We start from the raw sequence: 23,793 nt of genomic DNA, 5'->3' as shown, positions 1-23,793 counted from the left end.
TGTAAGAGTCCAGGAGGCGATCTAGGAGGAACTTTAGAAACGGCACATATTTGACATGCCCCAACATATTCTTTGATATCATTTCTAAGAGCAGGCCACCAAAACCTCCGGGAGATGGCAGAGAGGGTTTTGTGAACTCCAGGATGGCCTGCTGTGAGGTTGTCATGGAACAAATCTAGTACCTTCTTTCTAAACTGAGGTGACACATACAGTTTGTCCGGAGGTTTTCCCACAGGTGCCTGAGTTTGATCCGCTATTATGGCACAGAAGAGTGGAGAAGACACTTCGGTAACTGTAGTGGCAATGAGGCATTCAGGAGGTATAATAGGATATATCACCTGTTCCGGAGCTTCATCTGTCTCAAACTGCCTAGAAAGTGCATCTGCCTTGGTGTTTTTAGTACCAGGCCTGTACGTAATTATGAAATTGAATCGGGAGAGGAACAATGACCATCTAGCCTGACGAGAGGACAGTCTCTTAGCGTCCCCGATATAAGCCAAATTCTTATGATCCGTAAAGATCAAAAGTGGCTCTTTGGAACCTTCTAAGAGATGCCTCCATTCCTTAAGGGCAAGTACAATGGCCAAAAGTTCCCTATTCCCTATGTCATAATTCTTCTCTGCAGGTGTGAGTTTGCGAGAGTAAAATCCACAAGGATGTAAAGGTGTATCAGGACTTTCTCTTTGAGACAGAATGGCTCCAACTCCTGTCTCTGATGCATCCACCTCTAGGATAAATGGTTTGGTTGGATCAGGATGGGTCAGGACAGGTGCTGAGGAAAATAAAGATTTTAACAATTCAAATGCCTCTCTTGCTTCTTTGGGCCAAGATGTACAATTTGCTCCTTTTTTGGTTAAATTGGTTATAGGGGAAATCACGGAGGAAAAACCCTTTATGAATTTGCGGTAGTAATTCGCAAAACCTATAAAGCGTTGAGTGGCTTTAAGGCCCTTGGGTAATGGCCACTGTAAGACTGCCTCCAGTTTACGGGGATCCATCTGGAAACCAGACGGAGATATAACGTATCCAAGGAATTGTATCTCCGTTTGGTCAAACTGGCATTTTTCCAGTTTACAGTAAAGGCCGTTCTGTAACAGGGTTTTCAGTACAATTCTCACATGTTCGTGATGTGTCTCTAGGTCTGGGGAATAGATGAGAATGTCATCCAAGTACACTAGAACGAACATGTGAAGGTACTCTCTTAGGACATCGTTAATAAAATCCTGGAATACCGCTGGAGCGTTACATAATCCAAACGGCATAACCAGGTATTCGTAATGTCCCATTCTGGTGTTAAATGCGGTCATCCATTCGTGACCGTCCTTAATCCTGACTAGATTGTATGCGCTTCGGAGATCGAGCTTGGTAAAGACTCGAGCTCCCCTCAATCTGTCAAACAGCTCTGATATAAGGGGAATAGGGTAGGCATTTTTTATGGTAATCCTATTCAAACCCCTATAATCAATACAAGGGCGTAGGTCTCCTTCTTTTTTAGAGACAAAGAAGAATCCAGCCCCGGCTGGTGAGGAGGACCTACGGATATGACCCTTTCTGAGAGCATCTTTAATATATTCCTCCAAACAAAGATTTTCCTGGGGGGACAAGGCATAGACTCCTCCCTTGGGAGGCATAGTCCCTGGTAATAAGTTTATGGTGCAGTCATAAGGTCTATGAGGAGGTAACCCTTCTGACTGGACCTTGTTAAATACCTCTTTCAAATCTATTTACTGCGGTGGAATTTGTGTGGTCAAGGGAGGTGCAACAGGAACATTAATGGTACCAATAGGTTGTGGGATTTGCTTAAAGCAAACACCTTTGCATCTCTCACCCCAACTCACAATCTCTCCTTCAATCCAATCCAAACGTGGATTGTGTTTCAGGAGCCAAGGGAAACCGAGTATTATCGGAACTGTAGGTGAAGATATGATTTGAAAGGTCATTTCTTCAGAGTGGAGAATACCCACTGAAACAGTGATTGGCAGAGTTTCGTGTGTGATGAAAGGCTGGGTAAGAGGCCTTCCATCAATTGGTTTCTCTTTATGTCTTAAGGGCAGGAGATGTTTTGCAGAGAATTCTTTGTCTAGGAAATTCTCCGCTGCCCCAGAGTCAATCATAGCCTCACACTGAACAGTAGTGTTCTTGAAAGATAAGGTTACTTTGACAAGGAAACGGTTCTTAGTCAATTTAGGGGACATATACATCACACCTAAGGTCGGTCCCCGTACGTGCCTTAGGTGTGCAAGTTTTCCGGCCGAACCGGGCATGACGATCTTAGATGTCCCTTCTTGCCACAATACATACATAACCCCTCGTTACGTCTGTGTTGTCTCTCTGCCTCAGTGAGTTTAGCGCTACCCAATTGCATGGGTTCAGGTTCTGGAAGAGGCGTTTGGCTACTCACCACTGGGTTAGAGAAACGAGGGGCTATGGACAAATTAGAACGTCTGTTACGTTGTTTGTTTTTCTCTCTCTCTCTGAGCCGGTTATCAATGTCTATCATGTATGCAATAAACTCATTAAGATTAACCGGAAGGTCTCTAGCTGCAGTCTCATCTTGTATACTCTCAGCTAGACCCTCAGAGAAAGCAGCCACCAGACCACTATTGGTCCAATCAACCTCAGATGCTAATGTCCTGAACTCTATTGCATAATCGGCTACAGAACGACTGCCTTGCTTGATTCTCATAAGGGCTTTGGCAGCATTCTTCTCCCTGCCTTTAGGTTCAAACGTAGCCTTAAAGGCCGTAAGAAAAGTATTGTAATCACGGGCTACTGCGTCACCACTTTCCCATAAGGGGTTAGCCCAGGTCAAAGCTTTTCCAGTTAATTGGTTCATCAGATAGCCTATTTTTGATCTATCTGTTGGGAATGAACCTGGGGAGGCCTCAAAGTGGTATTCAATTTGGTTTAAAAAACCTCTGAATTCCTTAGAATCACCTCCATAGCGAGGGGGCGGTGACAAGGTTATGGATGGTGGTTTATGTGGTACGGGAACCACTACAGGTGGCGGAACCACAGGTGGTACCGGAGGGACCTCTAAATAGGCAGTCCTCTGGAGCAAGGTCTGAAATGCCTGGGCAAATTGGTCTAACCTGTGGTCCATATCCTCCACCCTACTCTCACATGCGATCATATGCTTGCATAGTTCTGCAGGATCCATGGCCATGTCGTAATGTCACGACTAGTAATGTGGTCCAGCACGCAGAAACTATGTAAACATATACATAAGTAAGAAAAGGAAAATAATAGGATAGAGCGTAAACCGGACCTTAGAATGGCCGGACTAATACGCTAGAGACAGAGAATGGTCAAAGGGAAAGCCGAGGTCAAGGAAGCCAGAAAATACTCAATACCGATTAAACAAGCCAAGTCAGGGAAACCAGAGATCAGAATAACCAGGGAAACGCCAAGGATCAGGATACCAGGAAATCAGAAACACAGAATTAGCACTTTCAGGAAACCAGGAAACTGAAACCACGACATGGCAAAGTAATGGGGAAAGCTAGGGGTTTAAATACCCCTCTCTAGGCTATGATTGGTCAGAGGGCGACCTCTGACCCCAAAACGTGCGTGTGCGTTGACGTCGTGACGTCACGCACACGTTAGTATAATTTTCGGGGGCGGAGCTACTCTTAGGCGCGACCACGTGGTCGGCGCCATGTTTGATTCGGGCGTGATGCCCGGAAGAACGGAAGGAGCGGTTCCCGGCTCGCCGACGAGCAGGTAAGCTCCTGTTGTCGGCGTGGCCGTGCCGGTCGGGCACGGCCGTGAGGCTCGGCGGGCCGGTAACCGCAACAATGACACAGAGCACTGTGATTGGATGGCTTGAAATCCATCCAATCAGAGTGCTCTTTGTCATTTTACACAGCGTGGGAAAATTCCAAAGAACTTTCCCACGCTGTGTAAAATGACAAAGAGCACTCTGATTGGCTTAAACCCACCAATCAGAGTGTTCTTAGCCTAATTGCAGGGCGGGGCAAGGCTTTATAAGCCATCTCCCGCCCTGCGTAGCTCAGTGTGCGAGGAGCCCTCCATGGGTGAAGATGGATTATATTTTTGCGCTCTGGTTTTTTCTTTTTTGTCATTTTTTTTTTTTTGGCGCTTGTTTTTTTTTATTTTATTTTAAGTTCGTCGGGTATGATGGCTTTTTATTTGGCCTTTTTGGGGGCTGAAAAATTAAGATTTTAGAAAAAAGAAGACGTCAAATAGTAAGTTAAAATTTTTTTTACAGGTTAGTTATTTTATTCCACCCTCAATATTTTTAGGGTGAGGGGGGTAGGTAGGGGATAGTTTGATTTGGGTGGGGGGGGGGGTGACTAGGGGCTTGGGACCCCTAGTCACCTTTATTGGGGGAGGGGGTTTCATTTAGGGCCCCCACCCGCCGCTCAGGGGTGGGGGCCGGGGGGGACAGTAGGTCCCCCCTTATTGTTTTTTTAGGGCCCCCACCCACAGCTCAGGGGTGGGGGCCGGGGGGGAGGACGGTAGGTCCCCCCCACCATTCTTATCTAGGGCCCCCCACTCACTTCTCAGGGGTGGGGGCCAGGGGGAGGACAGTAGGTCCCCCCTCTTTATTTAGGGCCCCCACCCACCGCTCAGGGGTGGGGGCCAGGGGGGTGAGGACAGTAGGTCACTCCCCTTATTTTTTAGGGCCCCCACCCACCGCTCAGGGTTGGGGGCCAGGGGTAGTATGTTAGGTCCCCCCACCATTCTTATCTAGGGCCCCCACCCACTGCTCAGGGGTGGGGGCCGGGGGGAGGACAGTAGTTCCCCCCTCTCTTTATTTAGGGCCCCCACCCAACGCTCAGGGTTGGGGGCCGGGGGGAGGATGGTAGGTTCCCCCCCACCATTCTTATCTAGGGCCCCCACCCACCGCTCAGGAGTGGGGGCCGGGGGGGGACAGTAGGTCCCCCCATATCTTTATTTAGGGCCCCCACCCACTGCTCATGGGTGGGGGCCAGAGGGGACAGTAGGTCCCCCCCTCTTATTGTTTTTTTAGGGCCCCCACCCACCGCTCAGGGGTGGGGGCCGGGGGGAGGACGGTAGGTCCCCCCCCACTATTCTTATCTAGGGGCCCCACCCACCGCTCAGGAGTGGGGGCCGGGGGGAGGTCAGTAGGTCCCCCCCCATATCTTTATTTAGGGCCCCCACCCACTGCTCAGGGGTGGGGGCCAGGGGGGAGGATGGTAGGTCCCCCCCACCATTCTTATCTAGGGCCCCCAAGCACCGCTCAGGGGTGGGGGCCGGGGGGAGGACATGCATCAGCTATGTAATTTTCCATGGGAGTTTTGCCATGGTTCCCCCTCCGGCATGCCACAGTCTAGGTGTTAGTCCCCTTGAAACAAATTTTCCATCACTATTGTGGCCAGAAAGTTCGCCTGCCTATTGAAGTCTATGGCGGTTCGCCCGGTTCGCCCATTCGCGAACATTTGCGGAAGTTCACGTTCGCAAACCGAAAATTTTATGTTCGCGACATCACTAGTCAGGAATTCTGTTCAGCAGGTTGATTAATTCTGAGACTAGAGAAGTCATTATAAGTTGCATTTTCAGTTGAATTAGGGAAAACCACTTGAAGAATTTACCATGTTGAGCTATTTAATTTGCTTTGAGTTGTTCATTGCAAACAGCTGAAAGTCTGTAAAGTTTGACAGTAAACCTGATTTTCAATGGGGGTTGAAATTTTTTTTTACAACTGTAAATATGTCCTCTGTTACAAAATAATGTCCATCATTGTTCAACTGACTTGTGTTTCTTCCTTGCTATGACAACTTTAATTACTTGAGCTATGTAATATCAGGTTTAATCTACATTTCATGTAGTAACGACTAACCAGCATACTCTACTACAAATAAACATGATAATAAACTAAATAATTATAATAATAATTATAATAATAAATAATAAAATAATAATAATAATAATAAAAAATAAAATAATAATAATAATAAAATAAACAGAGGTAGTGAACCTGGTCCCTACTAGGCAGTTTGGGATTTAAGGTGGGTGGTAGTGGGTTCTGCAAAAAAACCCTAGTGGGCCTTTAGGGCTGAGGAGCAAGACCGGCAGGGGAGATCCTTTCATCTCCCCTGCCGACCCGTGCAGAGTCAGCCAGCCTGGCTGTAAGAACTCTCAGTGAGGAGATCAAAGATCAAAGATCCCACTCACTGGCCCGCTGGCACTTCCAACAGAACGAGCAGGCTGGTTGGAGCGTTGCTGCGGCAATGCTCCGATACAGTGCTGTGCTGCAGGATAAAGTGAACATGCCACCACTGGACTACTATGGTTTGCAGCATTATGTCCCCCCTACCTGGTATAAGGTAAGAAGAAGGGATGGGGAGACATTAAGATAGTTTTTCACATTTCACCCACCTACACACAGCATTGACCCTATGCACCCTTCACACACAAATACACACTACACCTCACACACACAGACTGCCCACCTCACAGACACACACAGACTGCCCCCTCACACACACACAAACACACACACACACACACGCACGCACTGCCTCCCTCACACACGCACTGCACCCTTCAGCCACACACTGCACCCGTCAGCCACGAACAGCAACCTTCAAACCCACACAGCAACCTTCAGACCCGCACAGCAACTCTCACACATATACAGTACTCCTCACACACAGCACCCTTGACACAAACAGCATTGGTGGGCGGTAAGGAAATTTTACCATCAACAAAGATACAAAAGTGGACGGTATGTATTAAAAGGTTGACTACCCCTGGTTTAGACAAAAGAACTGATACTTTTAAAAGCCTGTTGGAGTGCTGAATACAGAGGTAATGGGACCGGTACAGGCATGTTGGCCTGATCTCTAAGCTAAACATATAGAAGAAGGTTCTGTACACCAGCCAAATTCAAGTTAATCTGTGGATTATTGTTATTCTGCCTATGAAGTGTTTCTATCCCAGAGGAGTCTTGAAATACTAGTGGAAATTTGGGGTTGATAGTAGAACATAATTTGGTGTAAAAGTGAATAAATAATCTTTATCTGTATTATTTTTTTTTTTATATATTTCAGATTGGTTTTAGAGTTTGATTTGTTTTTTTACTCATTTGGACAGCCTAGTACCGTGGTATGGTCATGGACCTGTCTCTTTATCTACACTCTCTTGGTGCCCTACAAAACCTTGCACCTCTGGGGATCTCGCTTTTCCAAGTCAAAACATCCATTCCTGCTGTCTGCATCTGTAATCAGCATTTTTGGTATCTGTCAGTTTTGTGTATTGGGTATTTTTCCAACATACATTGTGCTACATTACAAACTTCCTCCAGCATCCACCATGATAGTGACCTTAGAACAGGTATGAAAACATACGCACATTTTTTTTTACTTCCTTTTCTCCATTACTCACCAGTGACTGTTCTACTTGAAGTAAGTACAGTAAAAGAAGAAAGTGCAATGTGGAGCTTACTCTGTAGGCAAGTGTTTTTTGTTTTATTTCCCATTGGCCCACCAATTCATTAAAGTAATGTTTACAAACTGCTGACTACATTATATTGTAAAAGCTAAATGTCTGTAATTAAATTATGTTTTTCCATAGATGTCAACTGTCTTTAATTAGACAATGTCCACAAATAAATGCAAAATAATTCATCTTCTATCTTTTTCAGCCAAATATAGCCATATGCAGATTAGACATGTATGTATATGTATTATTGAACTTGCCTAAGTTTTTTAATTTTTATATTCTCCTGTAACTTTTATGAGTATCGGAAGCGGGTTATATTCATAACCTATGAATAGCTTTGTTGCTCGGTTTGTCTGTTGCCTAATTCTCTGATAACACAAAAGTTCTTAAAGTAAAAAAAAATGTAGATAAGTTTCTCATCTCACAGCCCTGTGTCTACCATCAATCTTCCTTTTTTTTAGCATTTACACTTGGTTTTTCAATTTAGGTTCGTTTTCTGATGAAGAGCTACTCCTTTTTACGAGAGACTGTTCCATCTGTGATTCGGAAAGAGAGTACGTCATGGAGAAGGGAGGGCTTGTCGTTTGTAGGGAATATAGATTTATAGCAAACTAGAATCAGTGGAACAATATAACATTACATAAAATGTCCTAAGGAAACTGTGGAATCATGGAAACAAATATACTAATTATGGTATAAAAGTGGAAAAACTTCAACAAATTAGATATATGTATGGGGCTATGTAATGTAATATATCTATATAAAGCGAGAGAGAGCTAGGTCCAACTTGAGACATGATGGTAACCCACTAGTCATTTTTCTATTTGCAGTATGGGGAGTTTTATTCTGTCCGGCTTCTAGCTATACTGTGTATATTTTAGTGTTTGACACCTAGCTATATGCTCTAAGAAAGACTGCAATTTCCAGACCAGAACTCTTGCCAAGCTGTCAAGACTTTACAGTCAGTTTCTGGTCACTTGTTTATTTGGATCACAACCAATTCTATGATGTTGGAAAAAAAGCTGTCTTAAAAAGTGTCCATTGCTAAGGATAGTCTGAAACACTATGCCGGTCTGTACTGCATGTCAAGCTGGGAACTCTAGGAAAGTCGTGGAACATGATTTCTTAAGTTTCTGTGCTCAAAGTCCAATTTAAGGCCTGCACCAACATGACCTGATACTCAGCAATATTTTTTGTGTATGTTCTGTTGTGTTTGGTCTCACCATGAACCTGATACCATACTTATGACGCCCACATGGCCTTAGCTGTACAGTCCATGGCTGGTTTCTAATTACTGGTCCTTTTGGATCACAAGCCATGCTATGGTTTAAAATTATCCAAAGTACAACACCAGATATGAGGGTGATTCACAATATATATAGTAGCGCTCTTAATATAGATATAATACAGAGCTCCAAGTGACTTTCTGAATGCTCATTAAAATCTGCAATTCTGTGACTTCATACACATCCCCAACACTGTTTGGTAACATTGCGACACACTGCAATTTCTATTGTACTCCTTATGCTGTTAGTGCCTATAAACTCTTCTATCCCTGGAGGGTCTCGCAATACTAGTGGGAATTTGGGATTGGTGGTAGAACATGGTTTGATGGTAAATATTTAGTGGAATAAAAAATAATTGTCGAAGAGATTACCTGATTTCACAAATTTAAATACTGACCTAAAGTAATCTTTTTCCACTTCAAAAAGCCGTCTTTCTTCGTCTTGTAGGGAATCCGGACCAGCTTCCCAAGCTTTCAAGTTATCTCTATTTTCTATTCTGCCCAACGCTAATATATAGAGACAGCTACCCAAGGTAACACCTCTGGATGGCTAGGTAACGATATTGTAAACTGTTATGATATGTAACTCTTTGTTATAATGTTCCTTTTACTGTTATAAAGCTTTGTAACTCATAGGGTGATAATGATCATAAAATGTAACCTTAATAATGTTGATCGAGAGAATAACTCTCTGTCTAATAACTATTTTTTTTATTTGATTTTTTTTAAATATAACTTTTTTTGAGCAAAATGTAATTTTGTTTTCTTTTCTTATGATAATTATATGGGATTTAGTCGAAATGATGGATCTCAATAGTCGGTTGTACTAACATTTTAAAAGAAACCATCAAAGTATTATTTTCTTCTATTTCACATGTAATAACGACTTCTTCGTGTATCTATTTAGAACCTCTTATATCAGATGGAATTATGTGGTTAAGAATTTTGCTCAGGTATGCTCCAAAAACTATTTCCATCCACTACCACTTTAAATAATTATTTTTACCCATGCTTAGGTTCATTGTCTTACTAAGTATTGAAGTTTGTCTGTGCAAGTTAAAGTACATAATATACATAATATACATTGATTCTTTTAGCTAAATGAAAGAAATTGATGTCATCGCAACTATGTTAGTTGATAGGAGACTTTACTTAATTACAATGTATATTGTTTAAAGTCAACACATAAACAATGCTTTTTTATATACACGTCTGTGTGTGTGTGTGCACACACACACATCTTTTGCATACCCAATGTTCATGTTTTGACAATTTTTTTTTTACTTGTTTTGTATAGTTTTATAATAATGTTTTATAATATGTTTTTCTTTTACTTCTAGTTCCTGGGTGGTCTGTTTTTTATGTCTTTCACCTATGTCACATTGTGGATTCCTGTCTTCACTAATGTGAGCAAGCAGCCATTGAACAAAAGGACTATGGTGCTATCTGTTTTCCATGCTACCTTACCTGGTAATGGGTTGCTCATAGTCAGGTTAATAGATTGTAAACAAATGTGCTATGTATAAAACCTCTGGGTAACCATGGTTTGAAAGATTGCCATTCCCTCTGGGCATTTATAGGCAAATACAGAGAGTTTATTAGAAGCATAGAATGTTTCTATGAGAGATTTAAAATGACAGACAGACAGGAAGAAAAGAAAACAGACAGAAATGCAGACAGAGAGACACACAGAGGCACTAGGCTCTCTCCCCAGGCACAGACTCTCTGTTGGACAAACTGGACAAATGCTCGGACCAACAGGGGAGATTAGAGGATCTTTCTGGCCAGCCCATGCATGGCCTGCACTATTTGAGCACCTCCCCAATGGTGGCGTTATGAAGCAAGTGGGAATATCAAAGATCTCCCTCACCAGCCTGCACTGTATGATGCCAGGAAGAGGGAACCCAGTGTTTGCTTTTTCTTCCCTCTGTGGCCCAAAGTAAGATACAGGGAGGAGGTGAAAAACATTTTTGAAATATGTGATTAAAAAATATATATATATATATGTTTTCAATACAATCTCCTACTTTCCACCAAAGAGTCAATATACCCCCACATTCTACAGACACACACACAACAGCCTACATCATATCCCCTCAAAACACACAACAGCCAATAACCCACCACACATACACTAAAGCTCGATGTACCTTCCACATACAACCTACAAACAATATCCCCTCAGAAATACACAATACAGGCCATATACCCCAATCCCCCAAAACAGACAATACCCACAATACAATCATATTCTACAACATACACTACAGTCCCAATCTACACAATCGCTATGCCCTTCAACATGGGCTGCTTTGGAGTGGCATCAAACTGGCATGTCCACTTTGGGGAAATCTTATCCCAGTCTGGCTTGCGTTATCCATCTCCAAATTGCTAATGTCTCAATGATCTCTCTCGCTCCCACATATTCTTCTTTCCTCACTCTGCCTTTCCTTCCTTGCTCCCTCCCACTCATGCTGTCTTCTTCCTTCCTTCCCTCACACCCTCATTTCTTACCTTCCAACATAACCTGGTACAAATTTATCCAGAAAACACCCATGATGTTGGGTAACTCTGGACTCAAGAAGAGTCATGCTTTTCCAATCAGGACAGGAAAAATCTTCTGAGGAGGAAACATCTGGAAAGCCATGAGTTGGAGGACTGCACTTTCCTCTGGGCATTAAGAGGCAAATTTAAGTGACAGAAGATCATACAGATGGAAGGCAAATGGGAAGGAAAGAAAACACAGACAGGAAGGCAGACAGAGAGATATATAGACACTAGGCATCTCCTTACCTATCCCCATCCAAACTTCCCAATGTAGCAAGCACAAAGCTTAGAATGATGTTCATCCCCTTTTGAAGAAACTACAATATTTGACAAAGGGTATACAAATAGACAAAATATAATGCTCCCCTTCTAGAATTTCCATTGCTTCAGATCAGATCGAGGTTAATCCAACTCCAAGTCTTTGGACATATCCAGCTGAAGCATAGATCTGTATGCCATTGAGATAATGACACCCATAGACACACTGTGTCAGTCAGTCACTGTGTCAGAGCTTTGGATATAACTAGGAGAAAATAGAATGTTCAGGCAGCTATAGTTACATTTATGACATCACCTATTATGACTTCACTGCTAAGGATCACTTTTATTTTGTTACTATATCCACATTTATACTTTAATTTCCAGCAGAGTATTAGCTCGTTAGCCCACATCTTGAGCCTTTATCGTCTCTCTTTCCATTCCCCATGCAGTCCTTTTAGATTGCCTCTCATGATTCTTCCTATTTTTCTAAATGGTTTCAATAATTAGAAATGAGTAGTCAATCAACAAGCAAATTACCAAATTTTACCTATAAAGCTCAAGTTGGAGAACATTGAACTTACTTGTTTTCAAACGGTTTTGGTTTTTTTGGTTTTAAAAGTGCAACACCACATCTATATATTCCCCATCCACCCCAGATCATGCATTCTGGACCCTTTTCTCTATCCATCTAGCATCACTCGCTGCAACACACACGGTAATAGGAGGAGACTGTAATGCAGTCTATCCCCCCCCAACGGACAGGTCTAGGTTGGGGGGATTGTGGCCATCCTCAAATGACCCTCTCATCTCCCAATTCCTGAGCTCGCATACCCTAATTGACATCTGGTGAGCACACCCCTATGCTCCGAGCCATGTCCGACCTCGACTGCTTATAACACGTTCACAAACGAAACCCGACCCCTGCAAACTTAGAACAACTTAATGCCACCAGAGAACTCCTTAACCCCTTAAGGACCAAACTTCTGGAATAAAAGGGAATCATGACATGTTGCACATGTCATGTGTCCTTAAGGGGTTAAACAACTCTCACTAAAAGACATGGCGAAAGCCCTTCTCTGGACAAAACAAAAATATTATGAGAAAAGTAATAAGGCAGATACCATGCTAGCCCGCAAACCTAAACGCACCATAGAATCAAAGAAGATCTCTAAAACATGCATTGCGGACGGCATCCTAAGCGATGACCCAGTGAAAATTGGCGAAGTCTTCCAATCCTATTTCGCAAATTTATACAATCACACCCCACATCCCCAAACAGACCGCATACATACTCTCACCACTACATTCCTCCAAAAGCTTCAACTACCCATACTCTCCAACACAGCAAAACAACTGCTCTCCACCGAAGTCACCGAGATAGAGTTGGCAGCGGCTCTGGGTTGCCTTAAACCCAACAAGTGCCCTGGCCCGGACGGCTATTCAGCACTATATTATAAGTCCTTTAGCGACATATTACTACCCAAACTTGGTAAGGTCTTTAACGCCATATTGACAGGTGACACGCTCCCACCTGACCTGGTGCAAGAAAACATCATACTCATACCCAAGCCAGGCAAATCCCATGAGGACCCAGGTCACTTCGACCAATTTCATTACTCAATGTGGACATCAAATTGATGGCCAAAATCATGACAGCATGACTGAACCCAATAATGGAAAAGTTAATACACCCTGACCAAGTCGGATTCATCCCCAACAGACAGGTATCTGACAACACCCAATGAAACATTGACCTGATTTGGTACGCCAATCGTAGAGAATTGCCGCTGGCCATGATCTCCCTAGATGCCAAGAAGGCCTTTGATCGCCTTCTCTGGCCTTACTTAAGCACGGTCCTAGACCACTTGGGATTTCCAGCAGACTTCCAGGACTTCCTCACCGCGACATATCGGTCCCCGCAAGGCTACCTACTGCTTCCTAGCATCCCACCATTCTCTTTCCCAATCCACAACGGGACACGTCAAGGATGCCCACTGTCTCCTCTTCTCTTCGCCTTGTCAGTAGAACCCCTTTTGTAAGCGATGCGGGAATCTCGGGAACTGAAAGGAATAACAATCAGGGGAGAGACATTTAAAGAATCAGCATATGCAGACAATATTCTGCTGACAATAACTGAGCCAGAAACCTCAATACCAGCCTTATTACACCTCATGCAAACCTACTCCATGATATCGTGATATAAACTTAACGCCATGAAATCGGACCTAAAGCCCCTCAATATACCCAAAGAACGTCTGAATAACCTGAGTAACCCCTTTCCCTTACATATAAACCCCAAGGCAATCACATACTTGGTTGTGCAACTCACCACAGATACTACCTCCCTATACACAGCTAACTACAACCCACTCATACTTGAACCACTGGAACTTGAACCACTGGAAACCCATGAGCATCTCATGGATTGGAAGAGTAACATCAATCAAAATTAACCTCCAACCCAGATTCCTCTACCTCTTCTAAACCCTCCACATTCCCAGCAAAACAACAGATCTCTGTCAACTATAATCAGCCATAGATACGCTCATCTGGAACGGTCACAAGCGACTGGTTTGCCGAACTACACTATACGTCCCTAAACGCGCAGGAGGTTTGGGACTCCCCAACCTCTTACACTACCGCCAAGCCACCCACCTTACTCAACTACAAAACTGGCACAAAACACAGGGTGAATCTAGAACACTCTATCTTTGGCTGGGACCACTCATCACTCTATATATGGCTTCCAAAGCAATACAGACCCCTACCCCACCGTCACATCCTCAACGATCCCATACATAATCGACCTCTGGGACCGCTTACGAGACAAATACGACCTATCCTCAGGCATATCACCCCTAACCCATATACTCAGAAACAATATGTTTGCTCCAGTACTCACCCCAAAGCACTACGCTCACTATGAACACCGAGATATCACGAGACTGGGACATCTATACACAAATGGAGAACTAATCACATTTTCAGGCCTCCCAAACCTTGAAACCCTGACTTCTTTTGACCACTTCAGATTTCCTCCAACTTCGCCTCCCCTAAGGCAGTTCGACTAGTGGCAACATCCACCCCCATGGCCTTCGAAAGAGACGGCCTCCTAGCACCAGCTAGAACGGGCCAAATTTCTGACCTTTACATTACACTGGCAACGAGCCACACGCATCTCACTTTACCATACATTAAAGCATGGGAAAAAGACATGGACCACTAAATGACCCCATGGACTGGCCCGAAATCTGGGACGCGATCCCATCCATTACCATCTGTGTCACCCATCTAGAACAAGCTTATAAGATGCTGTTCAGATGGTACTTAACCCCTCACCGCTTAGCCACCATGAAATTAATACCTTTCAACCTCTGTTGGAAACAATGTGGAGAGACTGGTACCTTCGTCCACTGCTGGTGGACCTGCCGGAAGATCGTTCCAGTCTGGAAAATGGTGGTGTCTCTACTATCCAGACTTCTTAGCAGACCTTTCCCACTGGAGCATTGGGCCCTTTTACTGTCAAAACCAATAGAACCATTCATGAGAAATGACTATGCGCAGGGCAATGGCAGAAACATGGGCCACCCCTAACAACCCCATGTCCCACCAAATAAAAAAGAAAATCCACAACAGCCTAGCAATGGACAGACTGACCACCCAGGTTCGTGAGTCCCTAGATCCTTCCATAAGATATGGGACATCTGGCGACATGGAGATATATCCCTTCCGTGGTAACCACCTAAATCTTAAATATTGACTGTGACGGACCGCCTGGCACTCTGACCGGGTACCTCCAGCAATCTCTGCTTCCTATTACTGATGAGTACCGTAAGCACTTCTCTGGAACACCAGAACTACCGCAGATCACACGAACCGCTGCAGCTTGGTTGGGGTCTCGCCATCCTCCACCCACTCTAACACACACACACACTAACACACACACACTAACACTAACACACACATACACTAACACACACGCACTAACACACACGCACTAACACTAACACACTAACACACACTAACACACTAACATGTTTTTTAAATTTAATCGCCCAGCCTCCTTACCTTTTGGAGTGCTGAGGGGATTCCCTGGGGTCCAGTGGTGCTGCTGGGCTCCTGGGTGGCCGGTCTTGCGGGCAGGTTGGCTGGCGGGCGCGCGAAGGAGCACTCTCCCCGAGTGCTTCCTCTTCAGCTCCCTCGCACGTCGCGTAGGGATGCCGGCGCCGGAAGATGATGTCATCTTCCGGCTCCGGTATCAGTACGGTGCGCGAGGGAGCTGAAGAGGAAGCACTCAGGGGAGAGTGCTCCCTCGCGCGCCTACCAGCCCACCCGTAATACCAGGGCCAGCTTTGGGGGGGCCGTGATGTGACCAGCTCCTGGGCCAGTGGGTACATACCGGGTCGCAGGGGTTGCAGGGCCCCATGGTGGGCCGGACCCAGTCGCAGCTGCGACCCCTGTATGTACGCCACTGGGTTCAGGGGTTCAGGAATTTCCTGGAAGTCATAGTTTTGACCGACCGTGCACATGGTCCTTATGCCCAAAACAGTTCCAGGGAATTAGGGCCAACGGTCAGTCTCTCTTTATGGAGTACAAAAGTACATACATCACATAGATAGTTGCACCCCTGCCACATGTGACTGAGGCAGTTTGGAACTCTGTTCCAGCTGCCCAATTCCAACCCTGTGCAAAAATAACAGAATCTCCATTCTATTAAAACCCTCCGTTCAATAGTGGTCCATTTTTATTTAATCCCCTTCGTCCTCTGTACACCCCTACTGCCGTGCAAGCACGCATGCTCTGAGCCAGGGCAATGGTTCAATCAAATGCTTCTGAGAAGGATAACAGTAGCTCTTTAATATTATATTATTAAAAAGAGGTTGGAGCACGAATATAAATTAAAGTTGTTTTGCCTGCTAAAATAATTATTCCATTCTCACAGACAGCAGACAGAATTTTTGACGATTGTATTTCAGCAATAGTTTCTACTCTTCCTCTCTGAATCAGCGTTGGAGGGTTTGAAACGTGTCACCTCTGTGAATTCTCTCTTGGTTTTTAATCCAGACACCTACATTATACAGCCTTTATTATGCCAGTAGAGTTATTCTTCCACTATTCTATCTATGCTTTACCTTTTTTTGAGGCACCATTTCCTCTTTAACATATTCCCCATCATTGTGAGAGGCTGGTACATTGCGATTGGAGGGGTAGCCGACAATGACCATTATCAGGATCGATGTCAGCCACATACTTTGCATGGGGCATCATACCTTGGATTTCCTTACAGACAGGCCTGCTTATTATCCTGAGTTTTAGGACTGTCATTGGGTAACAGCATCAGTAGGTGGATTTGAACCTATTTCAAGTCGTTGTTGTTGTATCCTACATAAGGGTGCAGTGTCATTGGGTCAGTGGATGATTACATTGGGTTAAGTGGGTAGATCTCAAGAAGTCAGGGGGGCAGCGCCCCACTATCTTTAAACTTCTCCAGCTGCCACTGTGCACCAGTGTTTCTTTTATCATATGTTTTTGATAATAGAAGCTAATTTTTCACATGTCACATTGTCCCTCTTACTGTCACAGGCACCTTTATTCTACTGAGTTCGTTCTTTGCCATACTGCACTGCTGGTTAAATGCCTTTGCAGAGATGTTGCGCTTTGCAGATCGTATGTTCTACAAGGTAATGTGACAATTACTTATTTCATTTTCTTCCAAATACGTCAAAATCTAATTTTATTTTAATAATATATGTATATGCACTGATCTATGTTACTTCCTCTTATCTAGGATTGGTGGAATTCAAAATCATTTTCAAATTATTACCGCACATGGAATGTCGTTATCTATGATTGGTTGTATTATTATGTTTATCAAGACATTCTATGGGTAAGCATTTCAGGTGGCCCCTGACCAATGTTTTGTTCTCATGATTTTTTGTTTCATGTAGTAAGAAAATAGCTTAGGAGGACTAGAGCCAGACAAACTCACACCTAGACCAGTGTCAAGATAAACCTATAAACCACACTGTGGTATGAGTACTTTTTTTTTCAATTTTTTGTGGTCAATGTAGGATGTTGCATTTACTGTGTCTTTAATTTAATAAATTAAAGTTTTTCAGTACAAACCAATTTACACGTGTTTTGTATTTTATTTTCTTATAAGATAAAAAAAAGTTAATATACAGCAAAAAATATTCCTTATCCCGTTGAAGAATTGGACTCTTCATAAAAAATGGTTATATTACTTTATTGGTTTATCTTGACAATGGATGTGGTGTGAGATGTTTATGCTTTTTTCCGTCTGAGCTATGTTCTTACTACAGTAAAATTCAGGTTAAGCCTTAAGCCAACATTTAGTCCATTATATGTACAGTGTACTAATTTGTATTTCTTTTTCAAATCTGGACTTTTCATCTATATAAACTTTTTTGTTTCATGTTTGGTAATAGCTCTTTCTTCATTGTAGCCAGTTAATATCAGACCACAAACAAACGCATTGCTGTAGGTCTAGGTGAGGTTAATGTTAATGTCAACACTGACAGTAAACTCAATGACTTGTGTCAGAGTGTGAATTCAATCTATTCAATTGTGTGACTGTTGATAGTCTGTATGCCCCCTTTGTTGCATTTAGTTGGATCTCCCTCAGATGCTTTTGTATAAAATCACAACCAAGATCCAATCTCATAAGCACATAGGCAAAGCAATATTAACGCATCCTATAACCATTTACATGTAATGCATTCAAAAGCAAAATGCAGGTTGGGGTTGGGTACCAATCCTTCTGGAACACTGTTGTAGGTCTTGGATATAGAAACCCAGTGGATCTTTTAGGTTAAAAAATAAAATGATAGTTTTAGAATATCTCAGTAACTGTTTATTAAGCAGACCATCTCCTTTGCAGCTGTGTAATCGTCGGTTCCGCACAGGAGCAATGCTGGCTGTATTCTTCATGTCGGCCATCGTACACGAATATGCCTTAACGTTGTCACTTGGTTATTTCTACCCGGTCATGTTTTGCTTGTTTGCCATCTTTGGAGGTAATGGCTTCACACGTTCAAGACTTACAGGTTCTATCTTTATGTAGAAATAGTGTTAGATTCCTATTGTTTGAGCTCCCACCCATTTCTCTCTTTTTATTTTATTTTTTTTCAATTTGGGCAACGTAAACACTTGTTTCTCAAAATAAATGAGCCAAATGATGATCCTTTAAATAAAAACTTTCTTCCAAATACATGGGGAAGAACATAGTGCAAACCCCTGTGATCAAGTTAATCCAATGATCAGTGCTGTTGCTCAGTTTAGTTGCCCAGAAGAAATATCTAGAGAAATAGAGAGACAATTTGTACATTTTGGAAGATATTGTAACACTTGTTCCTTTGTTCATTGTAAAATCTCAAAAGGTTATCCTGAAAAAACAAAACCTGATACTGAGCCATTGCTTTTAAGCAATCAACAAACAAAAAATTCTGTCAAATTACTTTTTAGTTAAGTTATTGTCTTTTTACATAATTTGTCCACCTTATTCTGCAAATGCACTACCAGATCCCACCAAGATGAAACCTGTAACATCTGGAGCTTTCCAAAGTATTTTATAGATTGTCATAGTGGAAATCTTTGTGGAGTAAGCCCTTATATTTTACATTTTGCACAGCTGATGGATGTCTGTCCAAACCCCAACAGGTTCTTAAATCTCTTTTGTAATAATTTATTTTATTTTTGGTTTTCTTTCACACCCAGTCGTCTTCAACTTCTTCATTAATGATAATCTTACAAGCCCATTGTGGAACGTGGTGGTTTGGACCTTCCTGTTTATTGGCCAGGGTATCCAGTTGTGTCTATACTGTCAGGAGTGGTACGCACAAAAACACTGCCCTCTCACTGAGGTATGTATAACAAAGGAAGCACTGGAGATTTTTAGCTTATCTTCGATCCAGCACTGTGAAGGTGTTCTCCTCTAAAGTATTTGTCATTTATTTGTGCTCTAGGGTACATATAGTTCTTACATCTAGATTAAACATAAATTGTATAACAAAACAATCCTTAAATAATCTTAACATGCTTAAATCGAGTTGACCATTTAGATGGGTCCTACATGTTGCCATTTTGGATTTGTTAATTTAAATAATAAAATAATTTGAGTGATACTAATAGAGATCTGTCTTATTCAAAAATACATACAATACAAGCCTGCTGCCTCAGGACTATGGCCCCTATGTTAAAACTTTTATTCCCCCCTGTAGAAATGCTTGTTCGTGCTTTTCTGCTATGGTGTTCGGTAAATTCAATTTACCTAACAAACGTACGAATGACCGGACCAAATGGGTATGGAGTGTGCAGGCAATTGACCTCCCAGAAGCTGCGGTTAACTGCAGCATAATTGACGAACGCTAGGTGGCCGTCTTTGTATAGCCGAACACGTGGCGGCGGCCATCTTAAACCGTCGAACGGCCAGCGGTGTTCAGCTACAAAACTCTGGAACTAAACACCGCTGAAGCCGCCGACCTCCCTTCTCCGGTATCCATTCGTTTATACGAACACTGGGCCGTTCGGGACTTTGGCTGGGTAAACAGTGTTATCCCAGATAGCTATGCAATGGAGCCTATTTGTATAACAAAAGACTATGTGAAAGACTTTGGCTCCATGGCGATTGAACTGTATGTATGTGATCTGAGTGCCATTCGGTAATAATGTGCGCTCAGATCTAAGCTATCTGGGGATGTGTTGAACATGCATATTTTATTCGGTAGTTTTAGTATTATGTATTTTTATGTCTTTTTAGTAACATGTGTAAAATGGAGTTTGTGCTCTTTCCTCGGAGATAATTGAGTTACTTCCCAATTATCTCCAGGATAGAGAGGAGGGATTACAATGTGGATGTGGGAGTGTTTACTGCTAAACTGTCCTGATTGGTTAATGTCCAATATGTGTCCCAGTTTTCCATCAGGTCCCCTAGGGGAGTGTCCACCTGGTGGAAGACCTGCATAAATACCGGGCAGGTAGCCCACATTAAACAGATCAACAAAAAACACAAAGTGTGCTGGCACTCAATTACGTAGGGTGCAGGTATTCGAGGTTAACCCAAAACCAACCTCCTAATCACAATCATAAATATGAATATCGCACTATTCATATTTATTTAAACAGATCAACTGCTGACCCTCAATACGGAGCCTCGTTTCGTACTTGGGGTGGTTATTCGTATGGTTTTACTATTTGGCTGTCTGGAGTGTAAACCTATTCGTATGTTTTTTCCTGTTCGGCTGTTTGGAGTATTCGTATGGTTTGGAGCATTCGTATGGTTCTTCCTGTTCGGCGGATTGGTGTCTTTGGTAGCTGACATTGTATCTGGAAGGGGAATATATACTAAACGGCTTTTAACCCCTTTTATGCCTGGGGTGCCGTTACAGGCATTATATGCCGATACTTTGGTTGGATTAGATATTGGGCATGTATGTGCTGAGGAATATTGCCCAAAAAATATTAGCTGTGAATAAGAAAACTATGTTATGAATATAAATGACAATAATAATAATTAATTGCCAAAATATGTTGGCTCTGTGTTTGGGGTTTGTTTGTGTGTATGGGGGAGACACTTTTTTTCACTTTTTTTAAATTGTTCTTTTTTTTACCTGGTTTCATATTTTAAGTTTCTACAATTTGAAGGAAGTCTTGGTATTATTTTACATTGAAACTGCAATTGTTGGTAGATACTGTATTTTCACTGATGTTTTTTCTCTTCACAGAAAACATTCTGGGGATTGGTGACTCCTCGTTCTTGGTCATGTCAGATATAGTTAATTAAGATTGGACTGTTTAGCGTTCTGTGAAACGTTGAACACATATGTGTTGCATTGGAAATTCTGTAATACTACATGGCTAAATATGGATGTATGTGGCTACAGCATCCTTATCCTCTAGATGTAATCTGTACTGTTGTAGAAACCAAGCAAGCAACATTGTCCAGATTTCTATGTGACTATTTCTATGGACTTTGAAGAGACTTTGAGTTTGTCTGACACCAGAGTGCTGTCATTTACACAGAATGCAGAGTTACAGAGTTGTTCTGCTTCATGGCCGCATACCTCATGGAACCTGGTACTACCAGGAATTATATGAAATAACAATGTACCATATTACAATGTATCTGAAACAAATGTCTTAATAGAATAACTGGCTGATCTACACAAACAAACTGATGTTAATTAGACTTCTAATTTTTCTTCCTAAGCCAAAAGTGTTGGTTCTGTAATGGAGATTGTGTTGCTGTTGGATATAAAGGCTTATTCATCTAGAAATCATTATGTACACCTGTCCAGAACCCTTTAAGGTGGGCAGTTGGCACAACTGATAATGGCTATCCCCCTAATTTCTCCAAGTTCATGTTGTGCTCTTCTTTCCCAGTCTCTCTTCCTTCTAATTATTTTTTATATGATGTTTGGGCCTCATATTGCTAGTGGAACAAATGCCCCCACTGTTCATGGATAAAGAAGAAATTGACTACAACACTACAAGTCTATTATAAAGTAGGTTAACCAAAGCGCAGTAAGACTCTGTACTCTGTATCTTCTGTTTATTCTAATTAAATAATTTCTCACTCTCTCTGTTGATAAGTATTGCCATGAGTTTATCTAGCTAGCATCAACCAGCAAACAATAATAACATGCTCTTTCTATACATCATTACTTGTATGGTGAATTGTTATGCTGTTAATTGCATGTATATTAAGATTATGTTATGCCATTTCATTAGGAGCCATTTTAATAACAAATTGTGTTCACATTAACTCAGTCTAAATGTATAAAACAAAGTGCATATATTGGCCAATTAAAGGACTGTGGTGCAATAAATTACACATGCTTTGTTGGTCTTTTTGACAGGGTAATGGTTGCTCTGGGACATTGCTAGTATTTAGTATTCTTCCTAAATTGTATCGTTTAACAATTCCCACCCATTGACTTGCTATCTGTTTCTTCAATATTTGCTAGTAGGCTTGCTAAGTTAGTGTAAGAGCAATGGTTGTCAAATACAAATACACAATTTGCTTCAATACATTTTAGTGAACAAAGTCTCAAACAAGTGGCAAAATATAAAATACACAAAAAATAAAGTATAACCACTATATGCAAATGTCCAAACGCCTACTAAATAGTGTACTCTCCAAACACCACAAACAAGAAAACATGCAAATAAGTAAGATTAGAATATATAGGGGCAACACCTCCCAAGTGATCACAATGATAAGGGTGATACAACCTTAATATGCGAACAGAATTAGTAGCTTTGCATATCTAATGGAAAAACAAACTGGACATAGTGTAATTAAAGGGACACTCCAGTGCCAGGAAAACAATCCGTGTTCCTGGCACTGCAGGTTCTCTCTCCCTCCCACCCCCCATCCCCGGTTGCTGAAGGGGTAAAAACCCCTTCAGTCACTTACCTGAGACCCCCCGCCAATGTCCCTCGGCGGTGGTTTCTGCTCGCCGCCGCTCCTCCTCTTCCTTAAGTCAGCCAGTGGACGAGACTGATCCCGCCCGCTGGCTGAGGATGCTTTCAATGCTTTCCTATGGGGAATTGAGCGACGCTGGAGGTCCTCACACAGCGCGAGGACGTCCAGCGACGCTCTAGCACAGAAAACCTGTGCTATGGAGCAGGAAGTGCCCTCTAATGGCTGTCTAGTGGACAGCCACTAGGGGAGGACTTAAACCTGCAAGGTAATTATTGCAGTTCTAAAAAAACTGCAATAATTACACTTGCAGGGTTAAGGGTAGTGGGAGTTGGCACACAGACCACTCCAATGGGCAGAAGTGGTCTGGGTGCCTACAGAGTTCATTTAAGTAATATCCCAATAAACACGCAATATGTAAGTAGCACTCACAAGAGAATAAATAGAATCGGGCCCATCATCCTTAACTCGGGTATATGAGCTGAATCTTCTCTGAGATGTGGATAATTTTCTCAAACTTCAAGAGAAAGCAGAAAGCAAAAATAGTGCAGATGGTAGGTATAAAACACATGTTCATTAAGATTGCACGTACAAAATAGACGATAAAATAGGCATGTCTCCACTTCCAGTGAATCTGGATGCTACTGGTGATGAACTTGGAATAAGCCAGACAATAAAAATAAATAAGTGATTCTCCAATGTCTATATCCAACACGTTTCGTCTGTATGGACTATCCCCCTCTTTACTATGCTCTATTTAAATAGGAGAGATGATGATGTTTGGATTTCGTTCACCTGCGTCTTGTGTACGCCGCGTGCGTTCCAT

General features: G+C 42.5%; 1 protein-coding gene across 1 annotated transcript in view; it reads left to right on the top strand.

Moving 5' to 3' along the window:
• Window positions 1–22,371, top strand: part of LOC134570037 (sterol O-acyltransferase 2-like) — a 104,784-nt gene extending 82,413 nt beyond the window's left edge. The window contains exons 5-14 of the mRNA XM_063428478.1: window positions 7,041–7,323; window positions 7,919–7,985; window positions 9,165–9,249; window positions 9,624–9,669; window positions 10,057–10,186; window positions 17,108–17,205; window positions 17,313–17,411; window positions 18,426–18,561; window positions 19,262–19,407; window positions 21,268–22,371. Of these exons, the coding sequence (XP_063284548.1) occupies window positions 7,041–7,323; window positions 7,919–7,985; window positions 9,165–9,249; window positions 9,624–9,669; window positions 10,057–10,186; window positions 17,108–17,205; window positions 17,313–17,411; window positions 18,426–18,561; window positions 19,262–19,407; window positions 21,268–21,318 (1,141 nt within the window). The 3' untranslated portion in view covers window positions 21,319–22,371. The remainder of the gene's footprint in view (window positions 1–7,040; window positions 7,324–7,918; window positions 7,986–9,164; window positions 9,250–9,623; window positions 9,670–10,056; window positions 10,187–17,107; window positions 17,206–17,312; window positions 17,412–18,425; window positions 18,562–19,261; window positions 19,408–21,267) is intronic.
• Window positions 22,372–23,793: the final 1,422 nt, after the last annotated feature.

This window comes from Pelobates fuscus, chromosome 1, assembly GCF_036172605.1.
Source record: "Pelobates fuscus isolate aPelFus1 chromosome 1, aPelFus1.pri, whole genome shotgun sequence".
NCBI classification, from domain to species: Eukaryota; Metazoa; Chordata; class Amphibia; order Anura; family Pelobatidae; genus Pelobates; species Pelobates fuscus.
Note: the sequence above shows the minus strand (reverse complement) of the source record. Positions and strands in the feature narration are given on the sequence as shown.